At 33.0% G+C, this 26,224-nt stretch overlaps 2 protein-coding genes across 2 annotated transcripts in view; one reads left to right on the plus strand and one right to left on the minus strand.

The window, feature by feature from the left end:
• LOC136833451 (uncharacterized transmembrane protein DDB_G0289901-like) overlaps positions 1–26,224 on the minus strand; it is a 218,882-nt gene that overhangs the window by 168,858 nt on the left and 23,800 nt on the right. Inside the window, exon 2 of the mRNA XM_067095629.1 lies at positions 4,700–4,795. Coding sequence (XP_066951730.1) covers positions 4,700–4,704 — 5 coding nt within the window. The 5' untranslated portion in view covers positions 4,705–4,795. The remainder of the gene's footprint in view (positions 1–4,699; positions 4,796–26,224) is intronic.
• The window catches only part of LOC136833452 (cadherin-86C-like), a 207,697-nt gene that overhangs the window by 100,201 nt on the left and 81,272 nt on the right, over positions 1–26,224 (plus strand). Inside the window, exon 3 of the mRNA XM_067095631.1 lies at positions 18,675–19,036. Coding sequence (XP_066951732.1) covers positions 18,733–19,036 — 304 coding nt within the window. The 5' untranslated portion in view covers positions 18,675–18,732. The remainder of the gene's footprint in view (positions 1–18,674; positions 19,037–26,224) is intronic.

The raw sequence follows: 26,224 nt of genomic DNA on the forward strand, positions 1-26,224 counted from the left end.
TACTGTACTGATATCTAAATAAATACGAATAAACTCCACGGTAAAATAATCCACGTTTCATTATTTAGCTCTTCCACTGAAATTGAGCGTGTGACAAAGTAAATCTTAAGAATTATATCCAGCTGTTTAGAATAACCACTCTTGTACTTTTATCTTCAGTCTCCATACTGTTTTCGTGGGAGACCAGCGCACGATTGGGAGGGTCAAGGGCGCGGTAAATTGCTTAAAGGAGCTCCTCCTCTTTTCCTCTGCGATGCGTGTCCTGAACTATCTGGTTACGCCGTTTGCATTGCAGCTTGACCTAGTTTTATTTAGGAAGCCTCGACTGATTCCGTTTCGCAGATATGGAAACAGCACTCCTATATGACCTAGTTTAGCATCCATCGACCCAGCAATATCCCGAGTCAAGGACTTTGCCACGGCGGCTTCATGATTAGGGAAATGATGTCAGAAATGTAGACGAGCCAATCGTCGAAGGAGATAACTGGCTTTAGAGAAATCGCTGGGGCATCATTGGTGAATGGGGTCCTTCGCGTGAGAAGTCAGTTGGTTAATAAAGGACACGTAGAGGGAATCCAAGGTTGCTCAGGCCTCGTTAGGTTTTGTGGGGTTTCAGGTCTCAGCTGTGATTAGATTGTAATTATCTCGAGCAGAAGTATTATTTGTTCTGGCATTTCGTTTATTTCGGTGTTCTTTCCATTTGCCCGTCGGCTTTATGTACGGGGATTTCTGAAATGTTAATGAGTAATTGCATAAGAGAGAGAGAGAGAGAGAGAGAGAGAGAGAGAGAGAGAGAGAGAGAGAGAGAGAGTAATTGCATAAGAGAGAGAGAGAGAGAGAGAGAGAGAGAGAGAGAGAGAGAGAGAGAGAGAGAGATTTAGTTTACTGTAAATTGCAAATATATATATGCATCTTAGGACAAAGCTAAAGATATCTGACGGAAACATTTCGAGCCAGGGGTTCATACAAAATCAACACAGTGGCCAAACTGAGCAATTAGTATCATCAATAATAAAACAGTCAGCCATCGCTAGACTTTAAAACCTAAAGCATTCTCATGCGTTCCTACTCCCTAGTTTTCTGTTTAGGTGTGATGCAATTCCCACTTCAGATAAGAAACAAATACAAAGGAAACAAAAAGAGGAAATATGATTATACATTGTATTTCAAAGCTACACCTGAAATAACTAAATGTGAAGAAGCTGAAGGTCGTACGTGCCATTACTTGCAGGAATAAATTGGCATGAGATCGATAAAGTTAACATCTACTTGCCTTTACATGCAAAGCTCGTCTCGATTCGGCAATTTGCCTCGCATACTAGAAGAAAAACTTGAATTCTCTTGTTTATGTCTCGAAGGCATGTCATTTTCCTTACCTTGTTCTATGAAGAAATTGTTATGTTTGTTAGGAAGGTATCATCGTGGATGAATATATCGACAGTTAAATTAAGGAATGTGGTCATTACTTGCTGACATTACTAAGAGTGAATTAATTCTGCTGATAGTAACGTTCCTCAGGATTTATCTTTGCGCCATACTTGTTATTTAAAAAACGAAACTCGTAAAAGAATGCTGAGACTTCCGCCCATCTTTCATTGGAGTAAATTGACACCCACGTGTGCACCACTTCAACCCGATGACGTCAGCAGAGTTGCGTAACCTTCGCATATACTTTCGAAATTTCTTGCAATCACCTTCACTATCATGAGCCTCCTTTTCGAATCGATTTCAGTAATTTTGCGAATTTAGGTCTTTGCTTCGAGTACCTGAAATGCAGCATGGCTGCATAATGAACCACTTTGGTGAGATCTGGCAACTCACGTTGGGAATGCCAAGTAATGGCCACCCAATAACATCGCATCCAATGCCATCTCCGTCGTCTTCAATGCTCAACAAAAGCTATTCTCCAAAGGCTCAGATATAATCTTAAATATCTACTGAGAGTAATTACCGGATTTTTAGAGAATATTATAAAATGGGTTGAGAATCTCGAAGGAGAAAATGGAGGACCTCCGTCAAGAGCTACCCCAGCCCAACCACGATAAACTCCTCCCCCCCTCCCCCTCAACCTCCCCGACCCAGACACCTCTTACATTGACGACTTGTAGCCAATGGTGCCTGTGCCCGGTAGGTCTCTCGCGGTCCCTCTCGTCAGTTACCCTCAGACCACTCCGTTATCAAGTACCGTCCGTGTTTTGCGACACGACGTATGTCTTATAAATTCTGATTAGTTTTATACGCTGGATTACTCTACAGTTTCAGTGATTAGTGATTATCAGTGATATCAAATTGGAAATTACCTAATAAAGTGAAAAGAAAAATGAAGGACGTTATGATTTACTTCGGTTGCCGCTGCTAGAAATTTCTCGTTATAGATCGGCTCATGAAATTTGTAATAGTTTGAGGAGAGCAGTGTCATTAAACGCATTTGGAAGCAATTAATTGAAAAAGATTGAAAAAAAGTGTAGAGAAAATGTGAGAATGTCCATCTTTTATCGGAAAATCGACGGGTGTTAATCACCAGGAGAGTGTATTTACAAAAAAAAAATACAATGTACTTCAAAATAAAATAAGAAAAAACTATTAAGATGTTAATGTTTATGGTGGTGAATATTAAATCTGTCTGGCAATACTTTAAAAATACCCTTAAACCTGTCGAGAGTGGTCTATTTTGCCCAGGATTCCGCTGCTATTCGGAAAATAAGTCGTGTAAATTTTTTATTATCAAATTCTGAAAGCTAATAATAATTGCTGCGACTTTTTCAAATAACTTTTATACTTTTCATTTCACGGATAACAAACAGAAGAAAATTTCGATACATGTAACCGCGGGTCATTGAACATTCCCTGATTCAAGCATTCTTAAAATGTAATGAATTTATGTCATTATTTGCATAATCAATTTTTCTCTGTCTCATTTTTATGCGAATACATATATTCACGTAAAAATATGCAGCATACATGCAATATGTAAATATACATATATTTTATATATACAGTATACACACATACACACACACACACACACACACACACATATATATATATATATATATATATATATATATATTTATATACTATATACATATGCATATTTATACTGACACATATATATATATATATATATATATATATATATATATATATATATATATATATATATATATATATATATGTATACTTATACTGACACACACACAAATATATATATATATATATATATATATATATATATATATATATATATATATATATATATATATATATATATATATATATACCAACAGTACAGATATATATATCTAATGTTATCATTAGATATCCATCATATCAGCCAATGGCAAAAACCTATATTTCGTCATGATTGCGTTGTGGGTACATTCGGATCTAGTACATTATGTGATTTATGTTCCTAGATTTATGGAGCAAGATGAATTTTTATCTTACTTCGTGGTTCAGTAGTTAAGTGTCTGCCGTCATTTGATAAGTTTTAGAATTTTTTATTATTTAGCTTGACACCTATGTCAATTATAATGAATGTTGAACGACTTTCTGTTGAATAGACCCTACATAAAGAAAACATTGTTGTTTTGGTTAACATTAGAAATTATCTTCTCGCAGAAAGATTGGGAATATAAAAAATTACGAGGAAAAATATATTACGAACGGCGTCGAAAGGGGTGACGCTTGCATTTATTGGAAACTTAATTATTAATGATGTATTTGAAATGAGCTTCAGAACTATTCTAGTTATAACTGGCACTAAGAAAAACAGCGTACATTCTTTATGAGTGTCAAAGGAATCAATAGTTAAAGAGCTGCTGAGAAACTGAATTTCTGATCTTAACCGGAAATTCTGAGCAAAATGAAAGTGCAGATTTGATCTAATTCGTTAGAATAAACTTCAGCACAAATTAACGAAGATTTTGTACACAATCAAGTAAATAAATTTTTGCTTGCTATAAAATCATAATACCGTAGAGGAATAAATTATTTAACGCAAGAGATGCTCCAAAAATTCCTTTTATATATTTTTTATCTGCTATTACGTTAGGGTACTAATATTTTGAAGGACCAGTTTTGACCAATAAACAAGTCGTTTCCTTCCTCGCAGTTTACTCACATCAAGAAAGAGTCTCTTAAAATTTCATAGTTCGTGTGGATAATCTACAGTATATATATATATATATATATATATATATATATATATATATATATATATATATATATATATCTTTATATATATATATGTATATATATGTATGTATGTATAACTGAATCACGAAAAATATGGAACGTGATGAATATATAAATAAAGGCAATGCTACAAAGGAAGAGAAACGACAGGTGGTGCTGAGGCCTTTCGACTTACTGACTGAGCAGACTGAGTAAAGGACAGTAAGTCGAAAGGCCTAGCACACTCCGTCGTTTCTCTTTCCTTTGTAGCATTTATATATATATATATATATATATATATATATATATATATATATATATATATATATATATATATACATACTCACACACACACACACACACACACATACATATATATATATATATATATATATATATATATATATATATATATATATATATATATATATATATATATATATATATATATATATATATATATATATATATATAAGGGAAACAAGTGAAATAAATGTAGCGAAGGAAAAGTTCCTGTACTTACCGCATGAAAGCGCATATCGACCTTCAATTCTCTAGAAGCGAGCCTTCCTTCAATAACTCTTTGCTTATTTGCGAATACCATTGCATAAAATGGTGTCTGGAAGTAAAATAAATGTTTAAATTAATGCTACGAATTTTGCCTACTCTCTTTGTTAAGCTATTCTCAGAATTTAGAAAATGTTTGTTTTTCTTTTTTCTTGAATGAAATGACAGAAAGGTAACGAATTCAGTATCAAAATAACAGAACTAAAACTTCATATACATGTAAACGAATCTCGAAAAAGAACCAATGAATTTTAATAATTATTATTGTAGATCATGAAGTACACGCCGTTGTGTTAAATTTAGTTTTTTCTTTAATGTTAATGAAAGAATTTTATGAATTTTATATATCAATATATATATATATATATATATATATATATATATATATATATATATATATATATATATATATATATATATATATATATATATATATATATATATATATATATATATATATATATATATATATATATATATATATATATATATATATATATATATATATATATATATATATATATATATATATATATATATATATATATTATATATATATATATATATATATATATATATTACTAATAGGACGTCATTCAAACTGGATGGTATCTAGCGGTGATATTTATTCAGAAAAGTTACAAGCTTTCTTGGACAAACAGTCCTCATTGTCACGTCACAAAAAATTGACAACGAGGATTGTTTGTCCTAGAAAGCTTGTAACTTTATTAAATAGATATCTCCTCTAGATACCATCTAGTTTGAATGAGGTCCTGTTAATAATTGTATTAATGCAGAGAACAATTGTGTATGTGATGAAGTTAATATATATATATATATATATATATATATATATATATATATATATATATATATATATATTTATATATATATGCATATTTATTTATTTATTTATATGTATACATATACTATATAAATATATATATATATATATATATATATATATATATATATATATATATATATATATATATATATATATATATATATATTAAAAAAAATGTAATTTCATATGGAATCCACTATATCTTGGGAATAACTTACGCCTAAGGGGAGTTATAATTAATGAGTGCATTTGCCCCGGTAAGTATGCTTAATTCTTTATTAAAGGATGTTGCTGGATTAAAGTGTGTGTGATTATAAAAAGTACACCACTATGAGGATACAAATATGTATATGTATATATATATTATATATATTATATATATAAATTATATATATATATATATATACACATATATATATATTATATATATAAATATATATATATATATATATATATATATATATATATATATATATATATATATATATACTATATATATATATATATATATACATACATGTTTCGTCGGAATTTTAAACCATTTCTCCTAACAGGAGGTGGCTAAGAAAATAACAACAACACAACAGTCATTGCCACGTCGATACTTTAACTGCTGATATGCGAAAGGACGTCATGTGCTGTAACAACAGTAGCTTTTTCATTCGTCTTCAAAGGAGGTTCATCAGCGTTTGGAAGTCCTTATTTTGCACATACTCTCGTGCTTATTGGATATTAAGGTCCTTTTTCAGAATCAGCTATTTTTCATCTTCTGTCCAACCCTTTCTAGGTCTTCCTGTCATTCCTTTTGATGCCTCTGAATCATTCACTCGTTCACAACCAACTATCGTCATTCATTTTTTCCATATGGCATTTCAAAATACTCTAATCACCCTTTCAGTTACTCCAGTGGTTTTACCTATCTCCATAATTCTCACCCTATCAGTTCTTCTAAAGCTGTATATGCTACGCAGACAGCTTCGACCTCACTCCTTTCATTTGCATTCAGCGTCCACGCTCCAATTTTCACCTTGGCTTCCACGTACAATTCACGTGTCTTCCCAGTCTTTTGTACATGCCTGCTTCCTTTCTTGCTTCACCTATTCTGTGACTTACTCTTCTCTAAAATAGCATTATCTGTTATATTTTCTTGAAAATACTTATACGAATAACACTAACACTGGTCTATCTTTGTGGCTTCTATTCACCCCAAATACCTTACTCTTGCTCAGATTGACTCGAGGCTCAGAACAAGAGAATCATGATTATATTTACATGCAGGAATAAGGGTAAAAGCTTTGTTACAGTGGAACAGGATGTTCAGGGAAAAATGGAGATTGGGTGAGGCTCAGCACAAATCAGAGTTGAATGGAGTTAAATATAAGAGAAACTATGAAAGGAAGTTAAAAAGAAATTCTTATCGAAAACATACAGATAATGCACGAAAATTTAAAATTACTATCTTTCGGGTTAAATTATGAAAAAAGATGAATTATGTCACTACAATTCTTTAACATTCTTGTAATGTTGAGTATTTACTTCAGAAAAGATCAGAGAGTAGGAAGCGGCTACGCATGTTTGGCCGATGTTTGCAGATCATAAATTACCGATTGAAGATAGCGGAGAGGAATTGCGGAGGCCGTTGATTGAGTTTTAAAATGTTTGTAAACCCAGAAAATTGACCTTGATTACTAGCGAGAGTAGCCTTATGAGAATAAATTAACGTCGATTTAGTGAAACAACTGTTGGTAGTTTGGATAATGAGAGAATGGAACGGGATGACTCACTTAATGATCTTGGAATATAATATGTTACAAAGAACCGTAGGAAGACTAAGGAAGTGAGTCATTGAACAAATGGGGAAAGAAAGGTTGCAGGATCATTTTAGTAATTATGGAGAAAAAAAAATGGTTCTCCAAGAAGAAAAATGTTTAGACATTTGAGAATTTGGCAGAGTTTACAGTTAAAACAACCGTTGTTGTTGGGAGTACAAATTCTTGAATCATGGATATATAACAATAAATCTTAAAGATATAAGGATATTTCACATGATATATTTAAAGGCTATTAAAAAGGCTAGCAAAACGAGGAATTGAAATAGGACGAGCTAAGACCCTTCCCTCACACAGAGATAATTAATTGACAGATACGAAGAGGTATACAGGAAGAGTGAATCTCATATGTTGTCTGATATAAAGAAAGAGAATGTGACCAAGAGCAGTACTAATATGTGTGAACTTGAAACCTTCGAGAGAAAAATTTCTCATACTTAAGAAGTACGTGATCGCATGCAAGAAGGACAGTGCATGCACGGTGAGTGACAAGGAGAGAAGATAACAGTGCTGATGAACTGCCTTTGTAATTATGCGAAGAGGTATTGATGTGGTGAAACTTGATACATCTGCTCCATCAAGGACGCACACAGGCATACATGCACACACACACGCGCGCGCACACACACATATATATATATGTATGTATATGTATATATATATATATATATATATATATATATATATATATATATATATATATATATATATATATATATATAATATATATATATAAATATATATATATAAATATATATATATATATGTGTAGACTGTATATATATTTGTGTATATATATCTTTGTGAATGGGGTGACGGTAATGTCCAGTCGAATGCTGAAGAATCTTGGAGCTCATGTTTTCGGAAATAAAATCAACATGTCTCTAATAAGGGCACAAAGTTACTCTGAAAAGAAAGTTCTCGATACGAGGGATTTTATCGTATGCTTAAGATTTGATACAAAAATGATAGCTAATATGAGCTCAAAATTGAAGGGTGAAGAAGAGGTTAATATTTGTGACTTGATCAAGGACAGAAATAAAACTTGTATATTCTTTTATGAGTTCGCATAGAAGTATATGTGCATCTGGATATTATTTACTAATAACTATTTATTTACCTTCGTTATAGAAGGAGACTCTAATATCTAAGAGCGGTCTCCTTATCTGCCTTTTTATGTAAATTTTCGTTCATTTCCGCTTTTAATAGACAAGTAAATCTTCTTTTTCTGTAAATAGCATTTTGTTCACTGTTCATACTTCAACTCCTATTTTCTACAGAGAAATTGGTGATCCTCCTAGGATTACACGATTCAGTAAATCTCTGTTTCGTTCTTTTGCAAAGCTTTGGAATTCTCCCCCTGCCTCAACGTTCGACATTTTCCACTGTGCATAATTATAGAATTGTGAGACGTGGGACTTGTGGGAGACCGCTTACAATTTATCTTCAACTTCCTTAACGTTTCCTAATTTAGACATAAATAATGTGTTCCTGACGATGTACCTTTAGAAATATTACTGCGTATGCATTTGTTCATAGGCAAGCATATCTATAAATGGATTTATTGATGGATAGATAGACTGACAGATCGATAACTTGATCGATAAATATACATCTTCATATTTGACGAAATTAGGTTCTTATCACAAGATGCTATATGCAATATAGTGGAACGTGAAAATAAGTATTTTTTGTTTTAATGAATTCGTCTGATTTTCCTCATGTAAAATATATTAATAACTAAGAGACCTATTATTGGTTATACCGTCATCAAACAAATCTTTCCATATTGGCTGTTCACATTTAGTTGCTCAACCATGAACACTTTGGTTTAAAGGATGAAAGATTTGGTTAATGTGGTGAAAATTTAGTTCCTTGGATCAAAACTTCGGCCGTGCAGTGAGAAATTTAGTCTGCTGCTTTCTCCCTGACAGTATGCATAACAAGAGTAGATCTTTAGTTTGAGGCATATCTAGAAGAATAGAGAGAAGGAAGCTCCTGCTGCAAGGATAATTACGAAAACGATGTCCTTGTTACGAGGAGAAAGCGAGGGAAAAGTCTTTGTTTCTTGATTAATTGTGAAGGCAAAGACCTTGACCCAGGATAAATAGTGAGGGAAAGGTCTTTGTTCCAAGAGTAATTAGGAAGGTAAAGTCCGTGTGTCAAGAAGAACAGTGAAAGAAAAGACTTTGTATCAAGGATAATTGTGTAGGGAAAATACTTTTTTCAAGGAGAATAATGAGGGAAAAGGCTTTGTATCAAAGATAATTGTGAAGGGAAAGTACTCTTTTCAAGGAGATTAATGAGGGGAAAAGGCTTTGTGTCCAGGAAAATGTTCAAAGAGAATAATGAGGAGAAAAGTCTTTGATCCAAGGGTAATTGAGAAGGCAAAGTCCCTTTTTCAAGGAGAATAGTGGAAGAAAAACTGTTTTCTAAGGGAAATAACCAAGGCAAAATCCTTAGTCCCAAGGGTAATTGTGAAGGAATAGTCTTTGTTACAAGAAGTTACTAGGGGAAAAGTCTTCTTTGCAAGGGTAATTGTGATGGCAAAGTCATAGTGATGAGACAGTGAAGGAGAAGTCTTGTTCCAAGGGTGCTGTAAAGGCAACGTCCTTGTGTAAGCGAGAATAACGGGGGAAATGTCTTTTATCCAATGGTATAAGTGAAGGCAAAGTCCATTTTATCAAGGAGAATATTGAAGAACATTCTTTGAATCTAGGATTATAATGGACGCAAAGCCCTTGAGTCAAGGAAAATAGTGAGGGGGGGAATCTTTCTTTATAAGGGTAATTGAAGAGGCAAGGTACTTTTTTTTAAGAATATTGGGAGAAAAGACTTTTTAACAAGGATATCTGTCTAAGCAAATCCCTTGTTTCAAGGAGAATAGTGAGGAAAAAATCTTTTTCCACAGGTAATTGTGAAGGCAAATACCTTTTTCAAGAATAATTGTGAGGGCAAAGTCTTTTCTTTTAGGAGAATGGTGAGGGAGATGTCTGTATTTGAAGAAAAGTTCCCTTTTCAAGGTCAGTAGTGCAGGAAAAGTCTTTGTTCCAAGGGTAATTGTGACGGCAAATTCATTTCTTTAAGGAGAATAGTGATGGAAAAGATTTTGTATTAAGGATAACTGTGAAAACAAAGCCCTTGTTTCAAGGACGTAGCGAAGGAACAGCTACGTTCCAAGTGAAATTGTGAAGCAGAGTCGTTTTTCCAGGGCGAATGGTGAGGGCAATGTCTTTGTAACAAGTGCAATTATGAAGGCAAAGCCCATGTTTCAACGAGGATAGTGAGGGAAATTTCTGTGTGCCAAGGGTAACTGTGAAGGAGAGTAATTTTTTTTTCGATGAGAATGGTGATGGACGAGTATTTCGACCAAAGAGACTTGTGAAGGAAACGTACTTGTTTCCAGAAGAATAGTAAGGGAAAAGTCTTCGTTGTCACGGTAATTATCAAGGGAGAATGGTGAGGCGAAACCCTTGGTTCAAGGAGAATAATTAGGGGAAATGTCTTTGTTCCAAGGGTATATGTGAAAGCAAAGTCCATTTTTTAAGGAAAATACTGAGAGAAAAGTCTTTGTATCAAGGTTAATAGAATAGTGGAGAAAAACTCTTTGCATCAGGGTTAATTATGAAGGCAAAGTCATTGTTACAAGGAAAGGAATGAGAGAAAAGCATGCCTCCAAGATAACTGTGAAGGCAAAGTCCTTGTTACAAGGGTAGTAGTCGAAGCAAAGTCTTTGTTTTAAGACGAATAGTAAAAAGCTCTATTTAAAGGGGAGTAATGAAGGAAGCCTTTGTTCAAGCAGATTATTTGAATGATTTTTTTAAGTGGAACAGCTAACTGAGAGCCTAACGTTTTATGGAAATAATAAGAGGAACTTTGGATCCTACTGAACATTGAAGAAAAATTATTTGTTTCAACGAGAATAGTTAACTGGAAGCCTAACATTCTACGGAAATAATGAGGGCAGTATCTGTTCTAGGAGAATGTCGAATGTAGATTATTTCTTTCTAAGGGATTAACGAAAGCATAGAATTCTAGGTAAATAATAAAAGGAAGCCTTTGTGGAAGGAAAATAGTGAGTAGTGAATGATTACCATTTTGGGAAAATAAATGATGCGTGTAAGCCTTTGTTTGAGGAGAATATTGAAGGAAAATTATATTTTTAAAGGTGATTATCGAACTGAAAGCATAACATCCTAAGCAAGAAATGCCAAGCTTTTGTTCCAGGAAAATATTGAAGGAACATTATTTGTTTCAGCGGGTGTATTGACCTGAAAGTTTACCATTCTATGGAAATATTGAATGCGAACCGTTGTTCAAGGAGATTATAAAAGGATTATTTGTTTCATCAGGAATAATGAACTGAAAGACTGACATTCTAAAGAAAGTATGAAAGGTAACCTTTGTTCCCAAAAAAATATTGAAGGGAAAGTTTTTGTTTTAAGGTGAGCAAGCTAGAAGCCTAACAGTCTGTGGGAGTATGAAAGGAAATTTTTCCATCTAGGAGAATAACGAAGGAAAATTATTGATCTCCAGGGGAATAGTGAACTGAAACGCTGTGATTCTAGGGTAAGACTGAAGGGAAGTCGTCGCTCAAGAAGAGTAGTGAAGGAAATTCTTTGTTTTAAAGAGGATAATGAACAAAACTCCGCATTTCAACAGCAGTTATGAAGGGAAAGAATTTATTTATACTGTCATGGAAAACAGCGAAGGAATGTTTTTGGTTTTACTAAGTCTAAGAGGACTGAGTAAACTATCATAGGAAACATTTTTAATCTAGCCACACCAAAGAAGTAGCGAAATAATGATGAGGTTTGCCAAATCAGGAAGGTAACTGGACGAAACCTTTTGTTCCCGTTTTGCCTTGAAAAAAATTGTATAAACCTTTCGGATAATAATATATGGAGGATGGCAGCCATATAAGAATTAATTTTATTTTGAGGCATCAGTAAAAAAGTATAGATCAAGCTCTGAGCTTTGTCTTTTCAAAGAATTAGGCAATGAAAACGGCAAAGAAAAAGCTTTGAGTTACCATATCTAGGAAAATAACACAAAAGATTTTCCTGTTAACGAATGGATTCACGAGTTATGATGATTTTTTCTTGGATGCATCTTTTTTGTTTAAAAGAAAGATTGAAACAGTAAAAACAACTTTGACAGATAATATTTATATGCTTCTATCTAAGAGGTGAAGATTGTTACAGCCTGTAGTTGTTTTCTGAAGAAAGTCACTGATATTATGCAGGCCCATTAGAAAGAATGAAAAAGTAGAAAAAAACTGACTTTATAGTAACCGGGGTCATTGACGCATATTTCATGTTATGTAGACGCCTTTCCTCGTCAAAGTTCTGGTCTTATTGAATTTCCCACATATCAAATAATCCGGTTATCGGATAAATTTAAAAGCCTCTTCCTCAGTCATGTTGGAAGTATGTGTACCATAGTAACGGTAACAACTAACCATTTCAAGAGAAAGGAATCAATTGATTGTGTCTGTACGTAAACAAGCAGGTAAAACACGCATACACAAACACGTACACCCACACACACTCACACACACACACACACACACATATATATATATATATATACACATATGTATGTATGTATGTATACATAACACGTCTCTCTGTGAGTGTGAGTAAATGTATTTAAGTTATTTTATGCATAAGGTCTATCTCAGCTTAAGCTGAGAAATATGATTTTTTTAACGAATGTAGCTCGTTATTTATCGCTCGTTTTTTAAAAGTCATAACGTGTTTACAGAAACTGGCACGTATTCCTAAATAAAGTATTAGGTTACATTTAAAATCTCATGTAGTTTTATGAACTGATATATTTTCGTCTTACAGCAACTATTCGAAAAAGCTGTGTAATATGACGTTCACCAAAAATATTTCGCAGCACTTGGACTTCGGCCTAAATTTTATATGTGTATTCTTATTACTTCTGTTAACATCTGCAGTGTCAGGTCATAACCATGACACTATACCTTACATATGCTGAGCTTTATCTAGACTTCTTTATTTTCTTTTCTTTTCTTTTTCCATGTATTTTCACATAATGACATTGTGTTTCGTGGAAGCTTTTTTAAGAATTAATAATTTATACCCTTTTAATTTTTCAACAAAAAAATTAAGGCACATTATGTATAATAATAATTATACACAAAGAACAAACATATTAGGACTAATTCTGGATGCAAAGAAGGGTCTTCATGCCTAGTGCAATAATAATAATAATAATAATAATAATAATAATAATAATAATAATAATAATAATTCTTGCGACAACAGCCTTTTAAACTGTTCATTTGCAGTTATTGCACAGCTTTCCTTTATCTTTGAAAACCCCTGTTGCCCTACATACTGTTCTCCCCACACCCACCCAACCGTTTGCATATTGGGGTTGATGAGCGCCTGAGGTTGGTTAGCTAGGCAACCCGTAAACACAGAGGCTCTGCTTCTGCGAACAATCGGCACGGTTCTTCTAAGGGAGTACTGGCAATAGAATCAATGTTACACTTGTGACGTATTGAGGATTCACGACGTAAAGGCTTGTGTTTTCCATGTGTAGGTATATGAAGGCGCGCGCACGCAAGTGCGAGTTTCATGTGCATTTGTGCGTAGAAGACATGAGGCCCGAATACGTTTACATCTGGCTTTTTGCGTGTATACTGTACTTAGATTTTATTAAGCATATGTTATTTAAGAGAAAAATTCAATGATAAGTATCCTTTATATAGATATTGCTGATGTCATATTTCGCTTGATTTTAATTAGTTACTTAGGATTTAACCGTACCTGTAAACAGTTGTATATTTTCGGTTATGTGTGTGTATATATACATACATATATATATGTATGCATGTACATACATACATACATACATACATACATATATATGTATGTATGTATGTACACATATATATGTATGTATGTACAGTATATGTACGTGTTTACATATAAGCTTATTTTCGTTAATTAGCGAGTGTCTTCCTAATTACGATTTTATACTTTTCTGAAATGATTTAAATTGCTCTGCTAAATGCTTTTAAATTTTCCCCTTGAGGTGGTATTTGAGTAACGGGAATTTGCACGTTTGTTCGTGATTAAAAGTGTGCTAGTCACTTTTTGTTTTTAAGAGGTAATTAGGCTGTTTGTCTCACAAATATATGTGTAAAAACTCTCTCATCCTTTTCACGCGAGCACACACTCAGGTTTGAAAGAATTTAAAAATTTTTTCTAGCTTCTCGCTATCCTCGAAAGAACATGCGATTGTTATAGATTTGTCATCACCTTTAATTAGAGAGTCATCGGTTAAAACTAGCTACAGCTTTTAATATGACTTTCACGCCTTTGTTTCGGCCCTTACTTTCAATGAAAATTTTTATCGTAAGGTAAAAAAAAAGATAAATTGGTTTGGAATGCGGCGTTTATATGAAAGGATTATACCACTCAGTAATAACTGAAACTGAAACTATTTCATGGAGTGAAATCTATTCCTTACATTCTTCCTTCAAAGAGAGGCAGCCAAGAAAAAATCATTCAAAAAGTATTTAAATTTGTTATGGTAAATTGCTAGAGCTCCATTGACCACGGAGGAGCAACTGATCAGAAAGAACTTGAACGTTTTCGTGACTGTCGAGGAGTAACTTACTTGATGCGTAAATATACTGTTCCTCCGAAAACACCTCTGTCCTTTGTAAGTCTGATAATAGGTCCTGTTTATCAAGACCTTTTCTGAATGATAAAAGGGAGATGTAACTTAAATACTTAATTATCCATGAAAAACAACAGCCAGCGACGACACAACAAATTGACCGATTTGTTGTTACATTGTTAATATTGTATATAGGCAAATGACAACATGAAAATGTTGATAATGACACTGTTTGTGGTTGAGTGAAAATTAATGTAGGAAAGAATATAACATGAATCATTTGGTAAAGGACTAAGAAAGTATACAACATAAAAACTGTTGACGGAATATTATGCAAGCGGATTTCACACTGACGTACTAAACAGTCGGTTTCCCTGAAAACTGTGTCATGGACTTACTTAAATTGCAATTTTTTCCACTAGGCTTTTGCTAAATTGTTCTTTTAGCAGTTTTACTGAGTTACTAATAACATAGCATAAATCCTGGAGAGGGATGATGCTACTTCTAGATTAGACAGGCAAAAGTAGATGATAATAAACTGATTCCTAATTTTATTGAGAGGGTTAATTTTATGATAACAAGATAAATATAGAACTTTTTCTTGGTCATTCAGTCCTGTAGTTTTACAGAGTTACGAGGTTATTATTTTGGAATTTGACTTTTTTCTGACGTTTTTGCTTTTCAAACGGTCTAGATTTTTGGCTTATTTCATCTACTTGAGTCTGAAATTAGACAAAACTGAACGACAGTGAACTTTTAGGAGCTCAGGAAATTATGATTTTATGTAACCAACTACTTACTAAAAATAACTAAAATTCCTATATTGTCCGTTAACGTCTTTTATGGTTTTGATTCTTGCAATTCATATTAAGATGTTGGCGAAATTTCTACAGAGAAAATGTTTAGGTGTGACCTGTTGAGTTTTCTCGAAAACTTCAAAGCGCCTTTCGTTGCAAGCTTCTCATCACTTAATATTTCACCCACATCATCACTATGACATTATCATTACTGCTGTAATTCTTATAATTATGTAACTGGATCGAAACGGCCAATGAAATGTAGAAAGCTGCATTTAAAATGCAGGTCATTGCTTATTTTTCATGAAAGTTTTATATTTTTTTACGTATTTTAACATTTTTTTACATAAACTTTATCTGTATATTATATTAAATATTATTAGGTAAAGTAGAGGCAGTAATAAAGTTAAACAAAATATGCTAGGAATAAAATGCTGCAATACTGAAAAATAATGCCTAAGTATATCTTATGTTAATCAATGGAGAACTTCTGATTTGCAATTACCTTTCTTGCATCTTCACACTATATTTCGTTGCTATCGGATAAAGGTTTGTGAAGAATTTTATAGCATCATAACTTCGATTTATGTTCCAGAGCACCCATGATGTTAATGAATTTGTGCCTTTTCGCTTGAAGATTTTAATATGGAAAAAATATTTTCAGAAAGGGATTAGAATTTCGTGTAAGAAATAGTCGATTTCATATCTGCAATATAATGCTTTTATTCTTCATTGAAACTGAAAAATTTTCTGATTTCCTCCTCAATTTAGCGGTTCTGATAATTTTGTTAATTTTGTTTATAATTTATAACCGCTTGAAATCGGACAAAAAGCTGACGTTATTACTCCATAATTTATGCACTGATGGATATTAAGTGATATTTACAAGGGTCATAGTCAGGTCACATTAACGTGTTCGCTTACACTCGAAAAGGTCGGGCAGGGTATTTTCAGTGTCTGACGCAACCCGCTGTCTTTTGTATTATACAAGGCCTTTTGTTGGGAACGTGTTACATTAAATTTTTGTCCGACTTGCGATGCTGTTCTATTTATGATTGTTATTATCGTTACGAATATTATTACCTCAAGCAAAACCTCCCAGAGTTACTTTCTTAAAGAAAAAATGAGTATATATACATATATATATATGTATGTATACATATATACATATATACATACCTATATACATACATTAAGCTACAACTGCCGTTTGATAAACAATTGGCTCTGCTTCGTTAATATCACCGAAAGAAAATTATAACTGATGAACGATTCGGTACCTGGGGAATTCAAAGGCCCTACAATACGGATAGAATCTCCCAGGTACCAGTCGCTTATCAGTTATAATTCCCCTTCGGCGGTATTCCCCAAATAGAGAGAATTAGATATCAAAATATATTTGTAGCTTGCTGTCTGTCAATATAAAGAAGAATTCACGGTGTATGTGATAAAAATTCATATATTCTATACTCTATATATATATTTATATATATATATATATATATATATATATATATATATATATATATATATATGTGTGTGTGTGTGTGTGTGTGTGTGTGTATGTATTTATCTTAATTAATGGTCCCAGAGTTTGTTATTTTTCAGTTCTGATTTAACAGATACTGCTTCTGAATGTATATGTATAAAACCATTCTCTCTAGCAATGGCTTTACTAAAGCAAGATAACTCCCTTTTACATAAAATGCATCATTTCCTCTCTCTCTGTATATATATATATATATATATATATATATATATATATATATATATATATATATATATATATATATATAAATTATATACATATATATATCTTTATTTGAAAGTAATTATTGTATTTTTCATGCATAAATATCATTGAGATTTTATTGAGACCTGGTATAAGATTTCTAACCTTTGCTCCGTATGAGTTCATTTTATATTCAATTACCTTATTTGAAAGAACCGGAAAATCTCCTTTTACTTTTTTATTCGCAAGAAGAGGGGTTATAGACTTTTTCGTGTATGTTTAACAAAACTGTATTGTTCAAATCTAATGCATGCACGTTATGATTAAATAATACTCAAAACTGATTTTTTTTCGAAATTACAGGTATTGAAAATAATTATGATACTGAGTAATGAATAAATTTGCGACGCTCATGTCAAAATCCAAAAGCTCTTTTGTAAAAGAATGAAGTTTTCCGACACAGAATTCAACGAAGGTCAAAGTAACTCGAGCGCCAAAAAAAATTGTCGGTCATGAGAATCAAGAGCCAATGAACTTAATCTGGAAAGTATTTTATAATCGATTAAAATTACGCCGACAGAAAAGTATCTTAGCTTTATTATGTGACTAGAAAGTATTACTACAAGATAAGAATATATTTTCCTACTGTGATATACTGCCTTACTTATAAGCTAGATTATATAGACTCGTCTATTGCCAAGTATCGAAATCATTACTGGATTCGTAGTGGGGCGTTTTATTTTTTCCTACTTAGTACCAAGTGTAGTCAAGTGAAGTTCAGCAAGTAGAATTTTATTGAAGCCAATTAACATTACTAGGTACTCTGTAGTGTTTCTCGACGATTACCTCATTTCAAGCCAATAAGGGAAGTATTCCAAGAGTAGAGGCTTCGCTAATTCTGTAAATAAAGCAGGCATATCAGTCAGAAAATAAGTACAAGGAAAGGTAAGAGACATTCTCAGTAGAAGAGAAACAAGAGAATCAAAGCAAGAGCGGAATAAGAGGCTGGCCAGGCGAGGCGCAGGAGCCGGCATCGCATAAATCCCTCTCTTTAATTCCTTTAGGTGGCGGAAGTCTGCGTGAGGAGTCCGCCCTCACACCCTTGAAGGAGTCGACCACTTGATGGCACGATGGGCGTTGCGCCACCCACCCCTGCCCATTCGGTTGCTTCTCCTCCTGTTACTGCGGCTTCAGGTCCCCTGGATATGGCGGGGGCGGGTGGCTTGCATTTGGCCACTGCTGGCGTCCGCTCTGGTGTTCCTGGTGTCATGGATACCCACAGCTTCGGCAGTCGTGCCCAAGTACTACGAGGCAGAGAGTATGACATTGCTGAAGCTGCCCGTGGAAACTGAGCCGAGCGAACTCATCTACAGACTTCGAGCGTTGGATGCTGACAGGGATTATCCGCTGCTTTTTGGAGCTAGTGGTAAGTAGAGCCTTTTGGTCAACACTCTTTGAATATTCACTTGGTAAGAATGAGTTCCAGTGTCTTTCTTTAATTCGATATTATTATTATTTTTCTCACTTTTTTATTTTCAGTATTGTAGTAGGTCTTTGACTGTTATTATTAGAATATGAATTTTGCTTTCATTGTTGAATGAAATGTAATTAAAACAATAATATAGGTAAGGCTAGGCATCTAGACAGGTCTGCACACACACGTATATACAGGGTGTAACACGAGTTTATGCAAATATTTTGGGAAATAAAAGAAAAAGTAATTTTGAGCAGAACATGTTCCATAAAGATATACATTTTAAGGCTTCGTTTTTTGGTGAGGGGAATTTCAAGATAACCGTTTGTCATTAGCACTGCTCTAGGGCAAGTGAGATGATGTATGGGATGTCGGAGTAGTCAGGGATATTTGGGGTGGGTAGAGAAGGATGGAGTGATTAGGCTGATGTGAATAAAATACCTCCCAATCAAGTGTATTGTTTATATATTGAGAAAAAAGTGTATGCATCATTGAAACCATCTCCCTCCCTACCAATATTAATGGTATTCATTGGACACCGATAAAAAAAAAGAAAAAGAAAAGTAAGTCTAACTGAATCTCCCCTCCACTAAAGTTTGGCTTATTCATTAGACACCTATCAAAGATTTAAAATGTATTTTCAAAAATCTCTCCCTCTCTATCAAAAGTATTCATCAGACACCAGTCATAGGAGTAGGGCTAATCGTGGCTCCTGATTAAAAAATTCTGTGATGAGATGGCAGGACAGAATTCATCGAATTCAACGATCACAAATAGATGTTGCCTAGCAATATTGTACACCACTTGAGACATAAAGCCATATGGTACCGCTGTAAGCTAATCATTAACATGATATTATTTGCAAGAAAAAGAATCATAATTAAAAGATTAGAAATAATAATAATAATAATAATAATAATAATAATAATAATAATAATAATAATAATAATAATAATATTCTTTATTGCGGCTCAGGGCCATATACATAGAATATACAAATACAATACACACAATCTAGATACATAAGATAACATGATAAAAATAACAGTCGGCAGTATCCACACAGTTGCTGAAGAAATAGAAAAAATAGATTTCATAATAATGGTAATGACAGTAATTATATGGAGAATAATAGTAAAAAAATATATTAAAAATAATAACAATTAAAAATAAAAAATACAGATTGCAGGCGATTAATTTCCAGCTAGGGACCTCAGGTGGTTACATAAGTCAGGTCCAGAAGGCTAAATACGAGAATTGAAAATTGCAAAACTCTACAATGATATTATTCACAGCAGCAATAAAAAAAGAAAAATACAACTAATGACAAGAAACGTAGAAATATAATAATAATAATAATAATAATAATAATAATAATAATAATAATAATAATAATAATAATAATAATGACAGATTCTGGAGATGACATTTCATAATTGCAAAAATGTAGTATAAGTAATTTAAGGGACAGACTCCTCATTATCCCATCTTTCCCACAATTCAGATCTCCTTCCTGCTTCACTGCTTAGGATGCTTTGTATAAGTGAATTGCTGCTGTTTCTCAGTCGGGTGATCAGACTGGACATTGTTCGCCTTACAATGATTTTCAAATTATCCAGGCGGTTTTCTATAAATATCTGCGTGGCTGAGTGATAACGAGGAGTGTTTGTGAGGCGTCTCAGAACGTCATTGTGAACAACAGTGACACGTCTCGTGGTCTCTCGGGTGTAGTTCGTCCAAAGGGAACACCCATAAATACTGTAGCAGTACGAGCGGAAGAGCAGCAGTTTCGTGTCTTGGTGACAGAAGGCAAACCTCCTTGCAATCATGTAGCAAGTTGCATAGTTTACGACGCCTCTGTTCTATGTCTTCCATATCTTTTAGGTCGTCCGTGATAATGTGGCCCAAATACTGAAATTCATGCACGAATTCCAGACGATGATTTCCGAGGAAAATTTGCGGTTCTGCAGTATGCTTCAGCGATTTCGGGAGCAGCGACATAACCTATACTGGGTCTTGGTTTCGTTGTATAGGATATCAAATTCCTCTGCATTCGGCAGGTGTCGACGAGTCGCTGGAGACCTTGCACTGATGGGGAAATTAGAACCATACCGTCGGCGTAACAGAGGTTATTTATTGTCGTTTCGTTGATAGTGCATCCGATTGGGAGTGAGTTCAGTTTGACATTCAGGGCATCTGTATACGTGTTAAACAGGTATAGAGAGAGAGTGACCCCTTGCCAGAGCCCGTTTAGGGAGCCGAAGGTGTACGACAATACGTTACCCCATTGGACGCAGATTGCTGTGCGGAGAACCAACAACATAAAATGCCAATTAGATATACAGGTGTGCCTCGTTTGTCCACTTGCCTCATTCACTTCACCCCTCGCCACTCCATATCCCAGGCTATTCCGACCTCCCACCACCAACTTCCCTCCCTCTAGAGCAGGGCTAATGAAAAACGGTTATTTTAAAATTCCCCTCACAGATAAAAGAGGCATTAAAATGAATATCTTTGTAGGGTATTTTCTGCTCAAAATTACTTTCTATTTCATTTCCCAAAATATTTGCATATGCTCGTGTTACACTTATATATATATATATATATATATATATATATATATATATATATATATATATATATATATATATATATATATATATATATATATATATATATATATATATATATATATATATATATATAAATATATATATATATATATATATATATATATATATATATATATATATATATATATATATATATATATATATATATATATATATATATATATATATATATACATATATATATATATACATACATACATACATATATGTCACTTTCCCAATTTGTCTATGAGCACAGATATATTACATGAACATATTTTTATATATATATATATATATATATATATATATATATATATATATATATATATATATATATATATATATATAATTTTTTTAAGGATGCATACTACATTGATTACAGACTGTAATTCATATAACATGATTCCTGCTTAATGAAAATCTTGAAATATGATGAGTATGACAGTAACAAATGGAAGGAACAATAAACCGTCGTGTTTAATACTTTGGGTATGAATATAGAAGATAGGAAGAGTAATGATGCTTCAGAAGGAGTAATTCAGTATAATGATCATGACGAGTAGATAATGACATTCTTTATTGGATAGGATTTTTTCTTATTAAACTTCACATTCAATATAACGCTGTTTACAATAGAAATACATTTATAATGCGCAAAACGAAAAGCTAATGGCGTTCTTTATCCGATTTTTAATTGACATCTTGATTTTGATACATATTGCCAACAGAAAATTTTGAAATGCATCAAGCAAAATCAACATGCGTTATCTTCATTGTCACTGCACTTCAAGGGAAAATATTCTTTACATTGTACAGTGAAAAGACTTTTTCTGGATTTCTATTAAGCTTATCTTTATGCCTGGATTAAATTGTTTTAGTGGTGCGTAAAATTTGAGAAGAAGAAGAAAAAGAAGAAGAAGAAGAAGAAGAAGAAGAAGAAGAAGAAGAAGAAGAGAGAGAGAGAGAGAGAGAGAGAGAGAGAGAGAGAGAGAGAGAGAGTCAGTCACATCGTTAGTGATACTGACCTTGTTAATGCAGTTTTTCTCAGAGCTTTGCAGTTCTAAGTTAGATGAATTTCTGGCCACATCCCATTAGCTCTCATAGAAACCAGTAACTTATTTTCTTTTCCAAAATTATAAATTGCATTCGGGCTGAAACCTTTCCGCCCAACGATTATCCATTCGACTTCATTTATCACGACACCAATAAATGTCAGCCAATTAATCCCTACCAGAAATATCGTCTGTTAATATCAATATTATCCTGACTGGCAGCTCGTTAGAGACGCCATTTTCTCTGATGTATTTGGATTGGTTGAGAGCAGTTCAGTGCCCCTTCAAATGTTTTCGTTTATTTATTATTTTTATCCAACATTCATTTTTAATCACTTTTGTCTGTTTTCTACTTCATCTCAGGGATATTGCCTTTCAGACGTTAGTTCATACTGAATAATAATAATAATAATAATAATAATAATAATAATAATAATAATAATAATAATAATTATTATTATTAATTATTAGACGAGACTGCCATTTTGCAGACGATCATAAAGGTCTAATGGATAATATATTCCAATCGCTTCTTAGTTTTCGACGCATTTTCCTTTGTATCTGATTTTGCCTTTGTTAAGAATCATTTTGATGGTTATAGCCAAATCTGTTCCTCTTGACCTTATCCTTTTCTGCTTTCCGTAATGATATGCAGTATTTTCATACTTAAGTACAGACTACGTCGTGATTTAATTGTAAAGGCGTCCTTCACCTTTCATGTTATTTGAGTGTTCAGAATAAATGCAATATTGGCCAGGAACTCCAGAAATTAACCAACGCTATCATTAAGCAAAAACTCATAAGGATATCACAATACAGGAATAGTTTTGGATTAAAGAGCAATAAAAGTAATAAAGCTGACAAAAGCTCTCTTCTAAAATTGTTATTTAAAACAGTTAATTTTGAATTTTAAAGGTGACATGGTGCTATAAAACATCAAATCATAATAATCTTTTTCAAAGCTGTAAGGGTAAGTCATTAAATATCTTCGTCATTTTTATTTATTTTGGAAATAGCTTTTACTTCTATTTTCTGTTTTTTTTTCCTGATTACAACAATAATTTCCGTAGCCACGAAGGAATAGTAGTTGAAAATATTACAAAGCCATTTTCATTTATTCTGAAAAATTAATTTTTTTCTCATTTTCCTTGTTCTTTTTCTGATTTTTTTTTCTCTTTTCCTTTGCTTCACGTTTGCATGCTTGAAGTAGATTAGCTCTTCGGGGAGAGGGGCGAAGCGCAAGCTGAATATAGACATTTGTAATGATGTGATTTCTCGTTCTTGAGAAGTTCACTGTCTTATTATATCGCATGTTCGATAAGTTGAAGGAAACGTGTGAGTTACTGCAGATTTGCTGCTGGGTTGACACGTGCCTTTGCAGCAAATGGAAATTAGAGGAGAGTTTAATTTTTCTGGGATGTTCAGTAACTGAAGTATAGTGATATATTTGCTTAATATATATATATATATATATATATATATATATATATATATATATATATATATATATATATATATATATATATATATATATATATATATATATATATATATATATACATATATTTTATTTTTCAGATGAGAAAAATGCTAAGACAACTCTTCTATGGCCTTATGCATAAATATTTTGCATATGATTTTTAGGTTGCTTCTGTTAACTCATTAACTCCTATTTGAGAGGAATAAACGCCTAAGCGAGGTCGTTAGTGGTAATTTTTAATAAACCTCTGTTGCAAATTGGTCTTCATGAAATCATAACAAATAAAATACCCAATTCAGATATCAAATGTGCAAGAAAAGACAATACTAGAAAATGCAAAATTTGTTATAATTCAGATTATGCAAACATTTAGGTATTTATGAGAAGCATTACAGCCATCTATCTTTAGCTGAAAACAGAATCGTCCTTAATAAAAACTACACTTGAATGACTTACGTGACTGGGAAACGTTCTCTTTTCGTCAAGAAAAGAATTTTTATTCACTCAGACCCATTTTAAGAGCTTATCTGAATATAGGAAATAGCTTAGTGGCATTATCTTGGAAGTATTCTTTGACAGTCGCAGTTTTGAGCCCTTTGGGAAAAATCGAGTCCCAAGGACACTAAATACAGATTCATCACACGAGTCGAAGCTCTTGACACACATAATTTAATCTTAAAGTCGTAATATGTGAAACAAGCTTGAAGATACCAAGCACGGGATTTCATGCTAAAGTGTCATGTTGCTATTTCAAATTTGGATCATTAGGTCTTATACTGCAGTTCTGTCATTTGCCGTGCCCTTGGGTTTAATGAATATGTTATTATTTGTCATATTTTTCAAGAGTTTATCCTTCACAGTTATAGTTCCTTGCTGATTTTAAGAACGGTTAAAGATTCTTGACACATTTCGTGTCATTATATCCCTTCTTTAAGGCTCTTTCCTCAGAATCTTATCTTATATCTTTTTTTGTTCTAATTTACTGCCATTTTTTGCATTCAGCCTCCGTCATCTGTTCTTCCTCCGATATTTTTTTCCCATTTTGTCTTCGCTCCTCCTCATTTTTCTGTTTTGAGTCTTCATTTCTTCTTCCATTTACTTTTTTAATTACTTCTCCTGCTACGCCCCTTTCTTCACCCTACTTTTTCATTTTCTTCTTTTTCCATTATCTCATTTTTTCTTTTTCAATCACTTCTTCTTCCTCTTGTTAATATTCTGATACTCAGTTGCCGGGCTTTGCTTCTTCCTCTAGGCCACTATTTAATTTTTTCCATTTCCTGTTCTTTTGCTCCTATCTGTCATCTTTCCTTCACCACTACTATATTTCTCCTCCTCCTTTCCTCTTCTTCCTGTCACCATAATCAGTTTTTACTATTCTTATTCAGCTATCCATTTTACCATTTTTTCTCATGTCTTCTGTCATCTTTCCCGTTCACCATCTTCCAAATTTGCTTTTCTCCTTTAAACTGTTATTTTCCTCTAGCTCTTTCACTTTCTTTTTTTCGCCTCTACGTTTACAATTCTCCAATTTCCTTTTTCTCTTCCTTGTAACATCTCTCACCCCTTTATTTTACCACACTCCACCTTCTCATTTACCATCTTTCACTTCTTTATTTTCCTATCCTCTAACATCCCTTTTTGACTCTCTGTTTTGCTATTCATTCTTTCCTATCGAACTTTTTTTAATGCATGTTCCACCTCACAGCTATCGTTTTTTCTTGTTCCATCTTGTAGTTGTACCATTCTCTACTTCGATTTCTTTTCCTTTTGTCCAAGCTCATTATTTTACTCTTCTTTTTTCTATCCTTTTTTCTTTACCTACATAACATTTAATTATCAAATTTTCTTTATTTCTCTCCTACTGCTCATCATAGTACTGCCATTCATCTCTTTAGTTTACCCTTCTCCAACTTTCCTTACCTTTCTTACTCTCAACATTTTCACCAAATTGCACTTCTTGCCATTTTCCCTAGAATCAGAAAACGCACTAAGC

Source organism: Macrobrachium rosenbergii, chromosome 51 (assembly GCF_040412425.1).
Source record: "Macrobrachium rosenbergii isolate ZJJX-2024 chromosome 51, ASM4041242v1, whole genome shotgun sequence".
Taxonomy (NCBI): Eukaryota; Metazoa; Arthropoda; class Malacostraca; order Decapoda; family Palaemonidae; genus Macrobrachium; species Macrobrachium rosenbergii.